The sequence below is a fragment of the Lynx canadensis genome, chromosome C1 (genome assembly GCF_007474595.2).
Source record: "Lynx canadensis isolate LIC74 chromosome C1, mLynCan4.pri.v2, whole genome shotgun sequence".
NCBI classification, from domain to species: Eukaryota; Metazoa; Chordata; class Mammalia; order Carnivora; family Felidae; genus Lynx; species Lynx canadensis.
In genome coordinates, this window is record NC_044310.1 from 176,830,356 (window position 1) to 176,846,992 (window position 16,637).

A 16,637-nucleotide genomic window follows, 5' to 3' on the forward strand; every position below is an offset into this window, starting at 1 on the left:
CCAAAATAGTGTAGTTCAACAGAGTACACAGCAAATGGATAAGGCACTGAGTGCCTTTAACAACTTAAAAGATCAATCTCTTTGAAGAGCCTCCCTGACCGTCTCTTTCCTTTCTAAATCCCATTCTTCTCATACTTATACTTTTCCTTTAAGACACTATCAGAGTTTATAACTATTACTTTTATTTAAACATCTGTTTCTTGTCTGCTTTCCTTTGGGACTTCAAGGCCTTAATAACGAAGATAACAAGTAGTCCAGATTGGCTACAGGATAACAAAAGTGCCTAGAACTCCCAGAAGCTAGAATATAAAAGTCTGGTAGAATTCATGAGTAAATTGGGGCCAAATCTTTGAAATCGGGCTGGGAAATTTTTATTTAATTCCAGAGGTAGGAGGACACCTTTAAGAACTTCTTAGGAGAAGAATGGCAGACACTGAACTGAACTTTAGCAAGATTAACCTGGCAGTGAGATGCGGAAGCTATTCAAACTGGGAAGAAGTCCACCAACAAGTTTCTGCAAAATGAACAAGTGAAAAATTTGAAACGATTGTTCAAATTTGAATCAGCAGTCAGAAATAAGAATTGGGAATGTGGGAGAATTTACATAACTTTAAAAACATAGAAGAATAATAAGAGTTCCAAGAAATTGGAAGTGCAGATGAGGAGTAAGGGTTACACTTACGTGCAAGTTACAGTTGAGGTACAAATGAGACATTCAGGTGAGTGTGGCCAGCACTAGCACTTTGGATAAATCAAGATTAGACATACACATTTGAGAGTTTTCTTCAGAGAACTGTGCTTTATTTGGAACCTTCCCCGGCAAAACACCCAAGAGCTGTACTAGCACTAGGGCAAGATAAGAAGTAGTGGAGAGGGAGGAGGGAAAGACAGTGCCAGAAAAGTCAAGGGAAACCAGAGTTCAAGAGGGGACTGCCCAACAATGTCAACCACAGCTGAGAGGACTTATTTCCTCTCAAAAGCACTCCGTGGCACCCTATTCCTTAATACATTTGTGGGTTAGGCTATTGTAGACTAGATGACACTGGCCTCAGGTCTCTGCTTTGCTAGGGTAATATCCACTCCAAGGTCCTGGAAAAGACCTGATTTAAACCCCAAAAATGGTCCGGGACTCACCTAACCAGTCTGCAACCTTGAGATCAGGGGGTGGAATAAAGCCAACTTGAACTCTAGCGGTGTCAGATTCTTTCCCAAGTCAGTTAATTTTGTTAACCAATATGTCTTCCTATTTGTTTCTCAAAGAATCCGGTGTTTACTCACAACTTCAAAAAGCAGCAGCAATAATGACATGTGCTGATTTTCTTAATATTTGCCATGTTCAGCGACACAGGGACAACTAATTTCAAGGTATTAAAAAAACAAAAACAAATGGGACGCCTGGCTGGCTCAGCTGGTAGAACGTGCAACTCTTGATCTTAGGGTTGTGAGTTTGAGATCTCACACTGGGCATGGAGCCTACTTTAAAAAATAAAATGCTATTAAAAAAAAAAGAAAGCATTCACATTGCTGGGCACCTGGCTCACTTAGTGGGAAGAGCATGCAACTCTTCTTTTTTTTTTTTTTAATGTTTATTTGTATGGGGGGGGGGGGGTGGTGAGTGGAGAGGGGCAGAGGAAGACAATCTGAAGCAGGCTCCAGGCTCTGAGTTGTCAGCACAGAGCCAGCCACACGTGGGGCTCGAACTCAGGAACCTGGAGATCTGGAGATCGTGACGTCAGCCAAAGTCTGACACTTAACCGACCGAGCCACGCGGGTACCCCAGAAAGGCGTGAAACTCTTGATCTCAAGGTTGTGAGCTTGAGCCCCACATGAGTTGGGGGGGGGGGGGGTAAAGATTACTTAAGTAAAAACACAAAACAAAACAAAAAAGAAACTCTTCCACTTTTCTTTTATTGAGATCCAGGTCTGTGAACACAATGTTAAACAACCAGACATCTTCCCCTAAAGCAGTAACCACTGTTCTTAAACCAAAGAAATGCTCCCATCCCTTTCCCCCAAGGCAAACTCAAAAGCTAAAGAACCCAGCAATTGAAGTTATGGAGCAAATAAGATGGCTCTCTTTTCAAGTGGTCACAGCTGCTACCTGAATGCACAGGGGCAGGCAGTAAGCCTCAAGACTGATGCAGCCTAACTTCCTAAACTCATTACGACTAGATTTCCTTAACTGAGCTCAAGATGCATTCAGCAGCACTTTCAAAAGCTGAACACCAAGTTCGCACACATACTCCACCAAACCACAATATGTGTCCACAACACTAACCTGGATGTTCCGTACACCTGTATTAACGCTGGAGCCAGCCAACAGAACTGAACGAGAAAGGCACACCACGTGCACAGGTGTAACAGCTGCCAAAGCAGGAGCGTTTGTTAGCCGCACAAAACACAGCACGAAAATCCTCCGAGTTGAAACCCCGCGTGTTCCCCCAAACTATACTCAGCTTTGAAGAAAGGAAAGAAATGGGAGTCAAAAGAAAGTTGTGTGTGCCCTGGGGAGACCGCTTTTAGGCACACAGGCTTGAGCAACGGAACGCAGAATACATTTCGGCCCATCAGGCGACCCATCTCGAGATATTTAGTGGCCCTAACCGACCAATGAGCTACTTACCACTAGGCACAGTTGCCAAGAAATGAATTCCATACGTGGCCACACCTCCTCAACTTTCCCCTTTAAAAACAGGCCCATTCACGGCCTCCGTGCAGCCTCTTCCATGTAGTCCTGCTCGCGGCTCCCTTACGATATAGTCAATAAACTTCTATCTTCTTTGTTCTGCCTCAGGTGAATTCCTACACCTCCCGCCCCTTCCACCTGATCGTTGCCCCACATTTGAGGGTCCCCACCCAATGCGGAGACACCACAGGGTCAAGGCTGAATACGAACCAGAATAACAGAAAAAGGTGATGCTGCGAAGAAGGCGCCTAAACACAGTAAGAGCGACATAACAGAAAGGGGCCCGGGCTCAGATCTAAGAGCTGAGCCTCCAAAAGTGACTAGAAATTTCGAGGCCAGGCAGTCGCCACCTGCAACCCTCTGCCACCTCGGCGAGCGCAGCCCCGGAGCCTGCGCTGGCAGCTCGCTAGCTCACTCACCTGCACATGAAGCTCCACGCCTCTGGCAGCACCATGGTGAAGACACCCACAAACTTAAAGTAGTCAGAGCAGGCGCACAAGAGTGGCTCGTCGCGCCGCACTTCAGACCCGCCCACCGCCGCCGCCGCCGCCGCCGGGCGCCTCCAGACACAGATGACAAGTCCTCCAGGCGGCCAGAGAGGCCCACTGCGGGATTTTCCGCTACCGGAGGGCGCTGAGGCGCAGGGCGAAAACCCCTGCGGGAGGAAATGGGTGGAGAGCGGAAGAAGCGGACGGGGCGGGGCTTGGCTAGGGGGCGGGGCCTAGGCGAAGGGCGGAAGGCGAGATCCGGCATCGCTGGAAGTAGCGGCCGAGTGCTGACGGCCGCTGACGCCCGCTGACTGGGCAAGAGAAGCGGCTACCCTGGAGCCTCTCTTGGGCTGGGCTTCACCGGCGTCGTTTGACTAGCGGAGACTGACATGAAAGACTTTGCTTGAGTTTGAAGATTTTTTTTAACTAAAAATATAAGCTTAGTATTCTCTCGTTTGAGGATCAGATGAAATACGCTTGATAATAGGACACTGATGTAGTTTAATCCTAACCTTACCACAGCAGAACTTCTTTTACATTAGGATTGGTATATTTCAAGTTTTTTGGAAAAGTTATTGATCCCTACTCTTCAATAGCAGGCAAAAATCTGTCCCATTAAGAGGGTGATAGATAACGTCTTCACCAACAAAACTGAAAGTTAACTTACCAACGAAAGCCTAATTCTATTCAGAACGTAGCTTACTCAAAATACTCGAAGTATTACTCGAAGTATACTCAAAATTACTCAAGATTTACCTTATACATTAGGATCCACTGTTGATTCAGAAGAATGTTCTTCTGTATCCCAGTACACCCAGATGTCCAGCAGCAAACATTTCATCACCGCTAAAGCATTGGCACATTTGTCAGAAAAAAGGAATTCAGTGAAGCATTTCAGAGGGAGGGGAGTTAAAAGAGTTAATCCTAGCAAATTAACATTTAAGAAGATACTGTCAAGACTTTGGTCAAAAGTTACTTTTCTAACTTAGATCAAATATATGTACTGAATGCCCACTGAACAAAAGACAAACAGGCATCCCAGAAGGAACTTCTGACCTGCAATTCAGTTTTTAAACAGCTATGGGACATCAATATTTATATCACCATCTGACATTGCCATCATTCAGTGTGCACAAAAAGTCTCATTCAGTGTACGCAAAAAAAAAAATGAATGGATCCCTCAACCCAGTATGGTTTATTGGAAAGAGCATGGGCTTTTCTGTTAAACAGCCCAAGATTATATAATCTTCCCTGTTCCCTTAGCTTCATGTGCACATAGCCTGTGTCTCACAAGGCCTCATGCTTAGAAAGGCTCTGCATTTGGTTTAATGTTCTATTTTTAACAAGTTTTTAACAAGGTGCACCACATTTTCATTTGCTACAGGCAGATCCTAGTAATTAATGTAGTTGGTCCTGTCTTGTCCCTAGCATGCTGACTTTAGTGACCTTGGGCAAATTATGTAACCCAAGATGTTTTCAAAAGTGTTCATACCATTTTGGATTAAGTATTCTTTCTAGGGGTACTTCGGTAGCTCAGTCTGTTGAGCATCCCACTCTTGATTTTGGCTCAGGTCATGATCCCAGAGTCATGCGATCAAACCCCGCATCGGGCTCAGTGGTGAGCATGGAGCCTGCTTAAGATTCTCTCTCTCTCCCTCTCTCCCTCTCCCTCTCTCTCTCTCATCTTGTCTCTCTCTCTCCCCCCCTCCTTCCTCCCCACTTGCACTCTCTCTCTCTAAAAATAAATCTTAAAAAAAAAAGAATTCTGGTTGCAGAAAACGCCCAGAATAGGAAAAAAAACTTTGCAAATGTAGTATTGATAAAGATTTTGTACCTAGAACATGTAAAGAACTATTACAACTTAATTTTAAAAAGACACAGATCCTTCTATTTAAAAATGAGCAAGGGATCTGAATAGACAGCTCTTCAGAGAAGATCTACAAATGATAAATAATCTTATGAAAAGATACTCAACATAATTAGCCATCAAGAAAATACAAATCAAAACCACAATGAGATACGACTTGATACTCACTAAGATGGTTATAATCAAAAAGACAAACAGTAATAAGTGTTGATGAAGATACAGAGAAATAATAATCTTCATATACTGATGGTGGGAATGTAAAATTATATGGCCATTTTGAAAAAATTTGGGAATCCCTCAATTGGTTAAATATAGACAACCATAAGACCTAGTAATTCCACTCCTATGTATATACCCCAAAGAAATGAAAGTATAGTCCACACAAATGTTTATAACTACTCATAATAACCAAAAAGTAGAAACAAGTATGTATCAACTGATGGGTTAAAAAAAGTGACATATTCATATAATGAAATATTATTTGGCTATGAAAAAAATGAAGTACTGCTACATGCTACAACATAGATGAACCTTGAAAACACTATGTTAAGTGAAAGAAACCAAGTGTGAAAGACCAAATATTGTGTGATTTCATTAACATGAGTGTCCAGAATAAGCAAATGTACAGAGCCAAAAGTAGACTAGGGTTCAGGAAGGGTGACAGCTAAGAGGTATTGGGTTTCTTTGGAGTAATAAAAATACTTTAAAATGTATTGTGGTGATGGGTGAACTATACTAAAAGTCATTAAATTGTATACTTTAAATGGGTGAACTGATTGGTACATGAATTATATCTTAATTTTAAAAGAATTCTGGTTGCTCCACATCCTCATCAACATTTTATGCTTTCAGTCTTTATTTTTACCCTACTGATGTGTGGGTAGTGTTATCTCATTGTGGTTTCAATTTGCATTTCCCTGGTGTCTAATAATAATTGAGCACTTTTTTTCTTTGCCTCTCTTCTTTTGTAAAGTGGCTGTTCAAGTCTCTTGCCTATTTTAAACGAAGTTATCTTTTTCTTACTGCTTGATGCAATCATTCTGTGTTGCTGTTACAATTTGCCCCCAAGTTTAGCAGCTTAAAATAACAAATATTTATTATCTCTCTTAGATTCTGAGGTTTAGGAATCAGAGAGAGGCTGAGAGGTAGTTCTGGCTCAGAGTCTCTCCTGAGGTTGCAGTCACAGTGTTTGCTAGGACTACAGTCATTTGAATGCTCATTTGGGGCAGGAGGACCCCCTTCCAAACTCACTTATGGGCTCATTGTCAAGCTTCAGTTCCTTGCTACATAGGCCTTTCCACGGAGCTGCTCACAGCATAGCAGCTCCATTTCTCCAGAGTAAGTGAGCCAAGACAGAGAAACACCAAAACAGAAGCCAGAGTGTCTTTTATAATCTAATCTTGAAAGTGAAGTACTATCACTGTGGCCTTATTCTATTGGTCACACATACCACACCTGGAGGCGAGGATCACTGAGGGCTGTGTGGAGGCTGGCTACCACTCGTGAATTATTTTTTTTCTTTTCTCATTACCAGTCATCAAGGCATACCAATTATTTCTTTGAAGCATCTCTCAGATTTGCCCTATCCTCTTGCCCTGTCCCATGGCAACCATTTCAGCACCCACATATAACTCATTCCAAATCTAACTTCCCTCTTCACCTGCAATCATCACACCCTTCAATGCACTCTGCATTTCATTGACAACAAATTCTCCCAAGATACTATTCAACTTTGGCTTATTATTCAGCTGCTAAATAATCTCGCAATTGTCTATAGCTATGTTGACCAATACTAGACACGTGTGGCTATTGAGCATTTGAAATGTGGCTTGTGCAAGTGAGGAAATGAATTTGTCTTTAATTTAAATTTAACAACTGAAGCAGTGTAAAATTTTTTTAATATTGATTACATGTTAAAACGGTAATATTTTAGATATATTGGGTTAGGGAAAATATATAATTATTTTCAGTTGTTTCTTTTTATTTTTTTAGTGTGACATAGAAAGTTTTAAATTACATACATGGCACTATTATTGAACAGCAGTGGTCTGTAATGTCGAGTTCAAACTGACTGACTTTTGAGGTGACAGAAATAGGGCTCTACCTTACCTACCCAAACTTGTTTCCCATGTACCTGCCCTCATTCCTGTCACACATCTCTCCTGGATGCCCCTGAGTACCTAATGTTCATGTCCTGCCTCTGTTCCTTGATTCAGGTGATTTCTTATGTCAGGAAAGCTGTTCTTCTTTCATCCTCTTCTAAAATTTTTCCATCCTGAGGGCCTGTCTTGAGTCTCATTTTCCTGCAACAGTCTCTTATTCTAACCTGTACCAGATTCTTTACTCCTGCATTTGAATTATACTTCTCATCAGCATCCTAGTTCATCACTCATTTCTTGCTTAATTGTTTGCTGAATGCTAATCTTCTCTCTTGAATTATACATTCCTTGAGGATAGAAACTATATCTTATATGTTGTCTGAATTTTTCGAAAACCTAGTGCTGGGGACATGATAAACAGGCATACAGATTTGATATACTAATTAACTAATTAGGAAAGATTTTGCATATAAATAACTGTGTGAATCTTAATCAGTGTAAACCTGGCATTGGTATGGAAAATAAGTTGTAAAAATTATTTGTCAAAACACAAATGCTCCTTGAATTAAGTACGCACAACATGTGAAAGATTATCCAGGAGCCAACACCAGGCAGGGAAGTGACTCCCTAGTGCTCTTCCCTGTGAGAAAGTGATTGGTAATCAGGGGCGCCTGGGTGGCGCAGTCGGTTAAGCGTCCGACTTCAGCCAGGTCACGATCTCGAGGTCCGTGAGTTCGAGCCCCATGTCGGGCTCTGGGCTGATGGCTCAGAGCCTGGAGCCTGCTTCCGATTCTGTGTCTCCCTCTCTCTCTGCCCCTCCCCCATTCATGCTCTGTCTCTCTCTGTCCCAAAAATAAATAAACGTTGAAAAAAAAAAAGAAAGTGATTGGTAATCAATGAAAGGCTCTGAAAAGCTTGCCAAAAGATCACCACTGTTGGGTTGAGGTCCCTCAGCACACCTAGCCCCACCCCCTACCCCTAAGCTCCACCACCAAACAAGGATCTCTTCAGTGCCAGAAGTGAGCTGCTTACACTAGCTGTCCCAATAACCCACTTCTGGAAAAGCCTCAGTGGTTGTGCCTTTTCTTCACTCTAACCAGCCTGAGGCTGTGCTACCTGGTCAGTTCTACCCTGCTCCCTTGCCCATGAGTTGGGTAGTAAGTCTTAAGGCTCAACCCTCCACTCCCTTCAATCAGTCTTCTTGAAAGAGTGCTGAAACCCACTCATTTCACCTTCTTTTCATACCTGAATTTCCCAAAGTTTTGCAAAGTGGCCTTTTGTGGGAATAGTGTTTTGAGCCAATCTTTTTGTTTGTGTGCGTGTGTGTGTTTTTGTTGCTGTTGTTTTTGTTTTGTTTTCTTTTGTTTTATGCCAAGCTCCAGGGAAAAAGCCTGACCTAGAATTATCTCATTGGTCCCAACCTAAAGCTGTAAGTGTAGTGGTCTCAGTGTACCCCTTTGGCCAGCACCAACCACAGGATGCATACAACACAGACTACATGCACAGAGTCCCAGGTGTCTTCCCAAACAAAAGGAATTGGGTCATACAGTGGAGGCCAAAAAGTAAGACATTGCTCAATTATTACCAACAAGCAGTGCAGAAAACAGACCTTCATCCAATGACAATGTTAATCTCAACTTATTGGTCCCAAAAAGGACGTGATCCTTTCTTATATATAACTAGGTGAGCAGCATGGGATACTGTTGAACCTGTGACCCAACAGCTCTTCTTTTAAGGCATTTATCGTTTTCTCCTTTGTACTACAGTCATGGATGAGTAACCTTATAGACCCCAGAGTTCTGGGGAAGCCCAAAGTCCAGTAATGAAATCTGATCCCTTCCTTTTCCTCTTGCTCACCGCCCAGTGCAAGTTAAATAAGCCCTTCTGTAAGGCTAATATTCAGTAAATAACATCAGTATGGCTACATGGTTGTTAAGACATCGAAATGCTTCCAAACCAATTAATAAGTACCCACTGTCCATGTCAGCTAATCTGGTCAATCTGGCCCCAAGGACCCCAGGTGGGCACTACTGAGGAGACCAACCTGGTACCTGCCAACCAGCAGGCCACAGCTGTCTACACTAGACCACAATGCCATGTGCTCATAGTAGGCCAAGCCCTTTTATGGAAGATAACACTTCTGGCAATAGTGCTGTGTACCTGAAGGCATGTGCCTGGTGCCTGTCAGGCTGCTGCCTTGGTCGAGACTGCCTGCTGCGGGCTAACCCCAACATTGCCCTCACAGCACTGCAGTATACCACAGCTGTTCAATATTTTGAATATCACCCTTGCCCTTTTGTATGTTTGTGCTAATCACTGTGTGCAAACCAACGAACAGGACCCAACTACGTGCACAGTAGTGCAGTTATTGAAAGGATCACATACGCCAAAACTGGATCCAAAAAATCTCAAGTAGCACCACATCTGGGTGCCTTTTCTTCTCTCTCCCTCTTTTCTTGGCCACATGCAATCTCGTGCACACTTGTGAGATGTCTGCTTCTCTCCTGGTGCTTTGTCTAGTCAATTTGAAGGCCTATTATAATCCAGGTACTATGTGAGGTGTTGGGCCCTGCAGCCTTGGAGGTTAAAGGGTGCTATGGAAGCACCTAGTAAGGCCACCTGTCATAAACCAGAAATCAGAGAAGGCTTCTCAGAAGAAGTGACTGTTTTAGACATAGGGAAACTCGGCACAGATAGAGCAAAGCATACAACTGCAGATTCTGATGGTGGCACTAGAGAGGTAAGGTGGGATCAGATCACAAAGAGCCCGTGAAGCCACCTTTAAAGAGTATGTAAGCAGAAATACAACATTATCAGATTTTAGTTCCATCAGTATCACTTTGAAGTACGGCCAGTGGGTCAGAGAGAACACGTCTGGCTCCCCACACTCCTCCCCATATCTTTTCTGTGCTTTCATACTTGCTTGACTTGCAAGAAGTTTTGATTTGCCCTGGCTTGTCTGATCCCAACTGTACTTCATGACATCATCCCACAATTTGGCTTTTAAATAGTTATTTATTTACATACTCTTTTTCCTTTTGCCATGTTTGCTAACTCGCCAATCTGTTTCTCATTATCTGAACTCAGCAGAGCAATCTGATTAGCTCATGAATGTGAGACCTTGGATCAAGGGGCATTTGGGTTTCATCATCTATTTGGATACTGGGGATGTCCATGGCTTCCAAGATTAAGTGGGTTTGGCAGGGAAGGGTGACTTATTTCCCAGATCATCAACCCGTATCCATGCCCAGAGTTATGATTCAAATAGCAACTGATAAAAATAGGAGCATTAATAAAATAGAAAATTTTTAAAACAAAAATGGTTTCTGTTAGAAAAAAATGTGCACAGAAACATTCTAGAAGAATATCTACCCCAAATGTTAACAACAGGTAGGTGGTGGTGAAAGTATGGGTAACTCAGTACTTCTCTATAGTTATTTATATTTTCTATTGTTTATCATGAGAAAAGTTGTTTTATTAACAAAACATAAAAGTGGTTTTAAGGAAATGACAAATACTGCACAAAATCTACCATATTTTTTTCTTTATAAGTAATTCTGAAAATAGTTTTTGGACAAATTTTCTGTTTACTAGATGCACTGGATTCTAGGGAGTTGCTACCAGGTAGTGATGTACCACATCAAAGAAGATTGAAAGGTTTATGTTTTTTCCATAAAATAGTTTCTCCAAATAAAATTCTTAGAAAAGCTTTAATACAGCTGGTCCAAAGGTAGTGAGTTATCCCAATTGATTGTTCACAGTCAGTTACAGATCTCTTTGTTCTACTCTTCCCCTTTCTCACTATTGCACTTCACTAAAAAAAAAGGAAAAGAAAAAGAAAAGCTGTAATGCATTTCTTGACTTTGATGTATTGCATGTCAAATTATATCTCTAATAATTAAAAACACACGCATAACACATACACATCATAAGATGTAATGCTAACATTGTAAAGACTTCAAAAAAACATAAGCCTTGATACATAGTAACAGTACAGAATCTATTTGTATATTTCTAATAATTGGTATATTTCTAATATGCAATGTCATTTAAAAATATGTGTATTATATAGGCACAATCTTGAGGACCTCAGTTTAGCAATGCATATTTAAAATGACTATTAAAACATCTCCAAATGAGTAAATGAGTAAACTGATCTGTCCTACCAAGTTCAGTAAGTTACATTACAAATTCTATGACATTAGCAAGTGCCACAGGGAACTGTGTAATCAGGAAGATCTTTTGTAATAATTATGGCTTTTAAGCTCTTCCGGGTTTCCCTAGAACTGTTTGTATGTATGTACACATAGCAATAATAGTTACAAAAATGTAAGTAGATTAACATTTGTCTTAAAGTATGCATATACCTTTATTAGGTGCTTTAATATTTGGTATCTCTTTTAGGGAGGAGAAATAAAATCAAATGAATGTTGAAATGGTATGTTTTTCTACTCATATGAGAAAGGTTTTCGAATCCTTTTCAGAGTCACTTTTACGTTGTGCTTGGTTGGTGAGACTTTCTATGCTCTTACTACTATATTCACTTTCCCTGAGAGCTAAGGAAAGAAAATTATAATTATTGGTATTCCATGCAACTACAATGCTCAAAAACCCTCCTTTAAGACTCTTGCCTCCAAATCCAAATTAAAAAACCAGGATAACTCATCCCATGATATTAGTGGTAAAATCAATTGAAATTTGTGTAATTTCTGCCTATATTTAGGAGGAAAAGAATAACTTAGAGCAAAAAGATAGTGGAAGGCAAGACAGCAATGTTTGGGATGTGTTTTTAAGATTCACAGTGGATAAAGTAGGAAGTAATTTTCAGCTGATGAAAGGTTTATGGTAAATGGTAACACCAAAGATTTTTTTCAAGTTTTAATTTGTGACTTCAACAGCAACAACTTAGAGATAGCTGCTGCTGTATGCTGACCTCTTCCTAGGTTCTGGAGTGTATTAAGGATGGGACCTCCACCCTGACAGAGAACATAAGACTATGTAAGAAGATGGAGAGCAGGAGGCCAGAAATGGTGTGGAGAAGTGAATGGTGACTGGAAATTCACTGCTTTTCCTCATCCTGTCAAGCAATGCCCTGCACCTTTCACTTAATTCATTGGTCCTCACAGAAGCATCTGTTGAATTGCATTTACTATTATTTCCAACATAAAATGTAACTGTATTTGTCAGGTAATATATTTAACTTTTCTTGTGGAAAAAGAGGGGGAAAATGTGTATGAAGAAAGACACTGAAATAAGTACCAAAAAAGGAGACAAGTGTATGTTCTTTCTAATTTTCCAAGGGTTTCTTTCCATTTATAACATTTCTTTTGTGGAAACCTGAGATTAGTCACAATAAGCAAATATTCCAGTGTCAGTACATTCTATAAAAACACTTATGATAATCATTTAGGGTCAGATTTAATATTTGTGAAGGCATTTTAAAAGCTAGCATTATTTTTAAGTTGTAAGGTATTAGGAGTAATAATACAGCCTATGTGCCCAAATGTGTCTCCAAGGCACTTAATACCAGAAAAGAAGTTAGTTAACAAATTAAAAACCCAGTATAATCAGCATGTGAGAGATCTATTTGTCTCCTCTTGCCTTTCTAGTCTCTTGTTGCCTTAAGTTTTTACGAGAATGATTTGGCAACATGATGTGTAATGGAGATAATATGGGTGCAGTTTAGGAAAAGAACTTGATTTTGTATGTTAGATATTTTAAAGTAGCCTTTTAAAGTTCTTACTGAATAGCTAAGAAATTAAGAGATATTTGATGTTCTATTCCCTATGAAATGAATGGCATAATCATACTTGTCATGCAATATCCAAAAGATAGATTACGAAATTGTTAACAATTCGTAAAAATTGTTAAAAATTTGTAAAGCTACGCCAACTTATTCCAAAGCAAAACACACCAAAGGAATAAGCAATCAGGATATAAATATTCTGAGATTACAAAGTATGCAATAAAATGATTTTACAAACTAAAGAGTATCAGGGAGGATCCAACAATAAATTGATTTTAGGGTCTTCTCTGGATAGCTAATGTAAACAAGAAAATATTCAGGAAAGTTTAAGAATTGGAGGAAATGACTCAATTGATAATATGCTCCAGCGGATAACCTTTGTACTAAACCACAAGAACACTCTACACTAATCAGCAGGGGTTGGGCTGGGCAGTTTAGTAAGGAATGTTCAAATGAAGACAGGGGAAGGCGATCCAGTGTCCCTCCCCCAAACTTTTTGCTCTCAGATTCCAGCGTTTAACTTAATTTAATCCAGTGTTAATTAAGACAGAGTGGAGATCAGACCCTAAGGGTCCATATAATTCAAGGTTTTGACATTTACTATATTTTACCTCTAGGAACATGGAAAAGTAAGTGAAAAAGTATATAATTCCCATTTTATGAAAATTAACATATATACATTGTGTGTGTGTGTGTGTGTGTGTGTGTAGTGTGATAGAACAAAGATAAATATATAAACCCAATAAAATTTTGTTAGAAGCCTATAAGCCCAGGAATTGGAAAACACCTATAAATATACCTGCATTACTTGTTCTAAAAAATCTATCCTTTGTTTTTGATACCTTAGCTACTTGTAGCCCTCAATATTATATCTGATTCCCCCTAGATTATATAGTTCAGTAAATTTTCACTGTAACTTAAGAACAACTGAAAAAGTTGTAATATACTATCACAAATGCTAATGATTTCTCCCTCAAATCTTTATTTATTTTTTTTTAATTTTTTTTAACGTTTATTTATTTTTGAGACAGAGAGAGACAGAGCATGAACGGGGGAGGGTCAGAGAGAGGGAAACACAGAATCTGAAACAGGCTCCAGGCTCCGAGCTGTCAGCACAGAGCCCGACATGGGGCTCGAACTCACGGACCACGAGATCATGACCTGAGCCGAAGTCAGCCGCCCAACCGACTGAGCCACCCAGGCGCCCCACCCGCAAATCTTTAAAAGAAATCACAGCTCTGCTGTGTTTTCACGAGAGTTGTTCAATCTTTTCTAAGACAAGTATAAATGATTCGTACTAGTTAATGATTTAAAAGGAATCCATAAGATTGTGCAATATGGTGCTAGGAAACTCTTACAATTAATTCAAATCTAGTCCTTGTGTGGATAACCTACATTTTCCTTATTTGTTAACCACCTAATATACTATGGTTGCGTCATCTTTCCATACACTTGACAGAAGATATACAGGTGGCAAATGCTGCAAAAATCATTAAAATCCAGCCAACTACAGTCAAAACCAATTTCACATGTCTAGCAGCTGATTTCAGGTTATGAGGTGTGGCAGGGGCAGGTGTGCAATGTTGATCTATGAGGGAACAACTGGAGACTTCAAGCGAGTTTAATATGACGGAGGAAAGGGTATGACTCAGTCTAGAAAGCTGAGAACTGCCTGCTGCCACTGCTACTAGTGACCCTGATTCTAGAGCCCTTGGCTAACGTGTCATTAAAAGTCATGTTGAGCCTCCGATTTCAGCTCAGGTCATGTTGAGTCAGTCAGTTGAGCTTCCAATTTCAGCTCAGGTCATGATCTCACAGTTTGTGGGTTCAAGCCCCACATTGGGCTCTGTGCTGACAGCTCAGAGCCTGGAGCCTGCTTTGGATTCTGTGTCTCCCTCACTCTCTGCCCCTCCCCCACTCACACCGTCTTACTCTCTCTTTCCCCTCTCTCTCTCAAAAATAAATAAACCTTAAAAAAAATTAAACCATGTTTCAAAAAATATATAAATCATTTAATGATATGGCGAAATGCTCATATATGATGATTAAACAACAGCTCACAAAACTATGTTTAGTAACATTTGTAAAAATAATACAGAGAGAGAAGATGGAACATTATACTCTAAAATGCTAATGGTTACAGTATTTGCGGTGGGTTTTATTTCCTTCTTCATATTTTTTTAACATTTTTTGAGTTTCCACAAACTTTTCTTCATAATGTGTTAATTTTATAACAAGAAAAAAGTCAACAGTTTCATCTGAAAGCATTTATTTAGAATACTTAGACTATTTTTCAAAATATTTACAATATTTGAAAAAGCTAATTTGGGCACAGAGTTACTTTATTGAAATTAAAAGGCTATGCCATTGGCACAGTATAATCCAAAAGAAGATGAATGAAAGGAAATAGAGGACTCAGAAATATGGCCTAGTGCATAAAACAGCTTAATGTATGATACATTGATCATTACACATTAGTGGGATGTTTGCTCACTAACAATGTCAGGAAAGTTGGCTAGATATTTGAGGGAAAATGAACTTGGAGTAATAAAAATGCAACTAAAACTGTGATGTGAAATTAGGAAAGGTTTTTTTTGTTTGTTTGTCGGTGTGTATTTGATAATAGACACAGTAATGAGATAGGCAACATCATTGACAGTGAGGAGTGTTTTGAAGGGCAATTGTCATATTGTAGTCATATTGTAGACTATGTAATTCTAGGCATCTAACCTAAAGAAATATAATAGACACTGGAAATTTATGAAGGATATATCTTCTAGACTTGGACTCTTTAAATCTATGTTTTCAAACTGTGTTCCAAAGAGCTCTGGTGTTCTGTGATGGTGGGGAGAGGGGCAGAGTATGCCTCAAAGATAAGGAAGAAGCTTCCTTTAACTCTGCAGGTGGCTTTTATTTATATGTTATGTGCCTATAGATTACTTATTTTCTTAAAGATTCCACTGAAAACATTAAGTTAGAACACCACTATACTGGACTCTTTGATTTCTTCAATAAAATGCAATGGAGTGTTATTTCTCAAAAACTATTGGAGAAGTATAGAACAATAGTCAGAGTGTTACATTCCCAAACGCTGGACCCACGGTAATTTAAATTCCTGCTTCAGGAAACCTGAAATCATTCTATAATTACCTTGTAAATAGTCAAAATCTCAGATATAAAATCTGAGACTATCCGGGCCTGTCACTTAAGAAATAAAAGATTGGAGTTCTATGATATTCACCAGTGTTCTTTAACATATCAGTCTGTCCTAACAAGAACCAACTTCCACTCAGATGTTTCAACAGAAGAGATTTTATTAACTGAGAACAAACTGAGGGTTGATGGGAGGTGGGTGATGGGTATTGAGGAGGGCACATTTTGGGATGAGCACTGGGTGTTGTATGGAAACCAATTTGACAATAAACTTCATATATTGAAAACAAAAAGAAGAGATTTTATTGAAGGGACTACTTATAGAAGTTTTGGGTTAGATTTAGGGTAGGGCAAAGGTATATAACATGACATGGAGATGGTAAGAGATGTGGAGGTACCCAGGTTCTGACAACATAAGAAGCCACTGACCGCTGCTAGGACTGAAGGGGTAAGGGGAGGAGATGAAAACCAGGAAAAGAGGTGAGAATAAATACCCCAACTTTTCTCCTTTTCCCCCCTCCAACCTATTGTCGGTATAATCCATTGGTCAATCCTACCTGGAATGACCCCAGAGAAAATAGTTTTTGAAAGTTCTGCC

General features: G+C 39.9%; 1 protein-coding gene across 3 annotated transcripts in view; it reads right to left on the reverse strand.

Moving 5' to 3' along the window:
• Positions 1-16,637, reverse strand: part of HIBCH (3-hydroxyisobutyryl-CoA hydrolase) — a 111,612-nt gene that overhangs the window by 91,241 nt on the left and 3,734 nt on the right. Inside the window, exons 1-2 of one of the 3 annotated variants that reach the window (XM_030328119.1) lie at positions 3,106-3,146; positions 2,279-2,364 (exon numbers count right to left, since the gene is read on the reverse strand). The exons of 1 other annotated variant lie outside the window; for it this stretch is intronic. Coding sequence is in view for 1 of the 2 variants with exons in the window: in XM_030328120.1 (XP_030183980.1) it covers positions 3,106-3,140 (35 nt within the window). In the remaining variant the exon portion in view is untranslated. Of the gene's footprint in view, positions 1-2,278; positions 2,365-3,105; positions 3,381-16,637 lie in introns of those variants that run through there. One more of the 3 variants, XM_030328120.1, reaches the window with a different exon arrangement.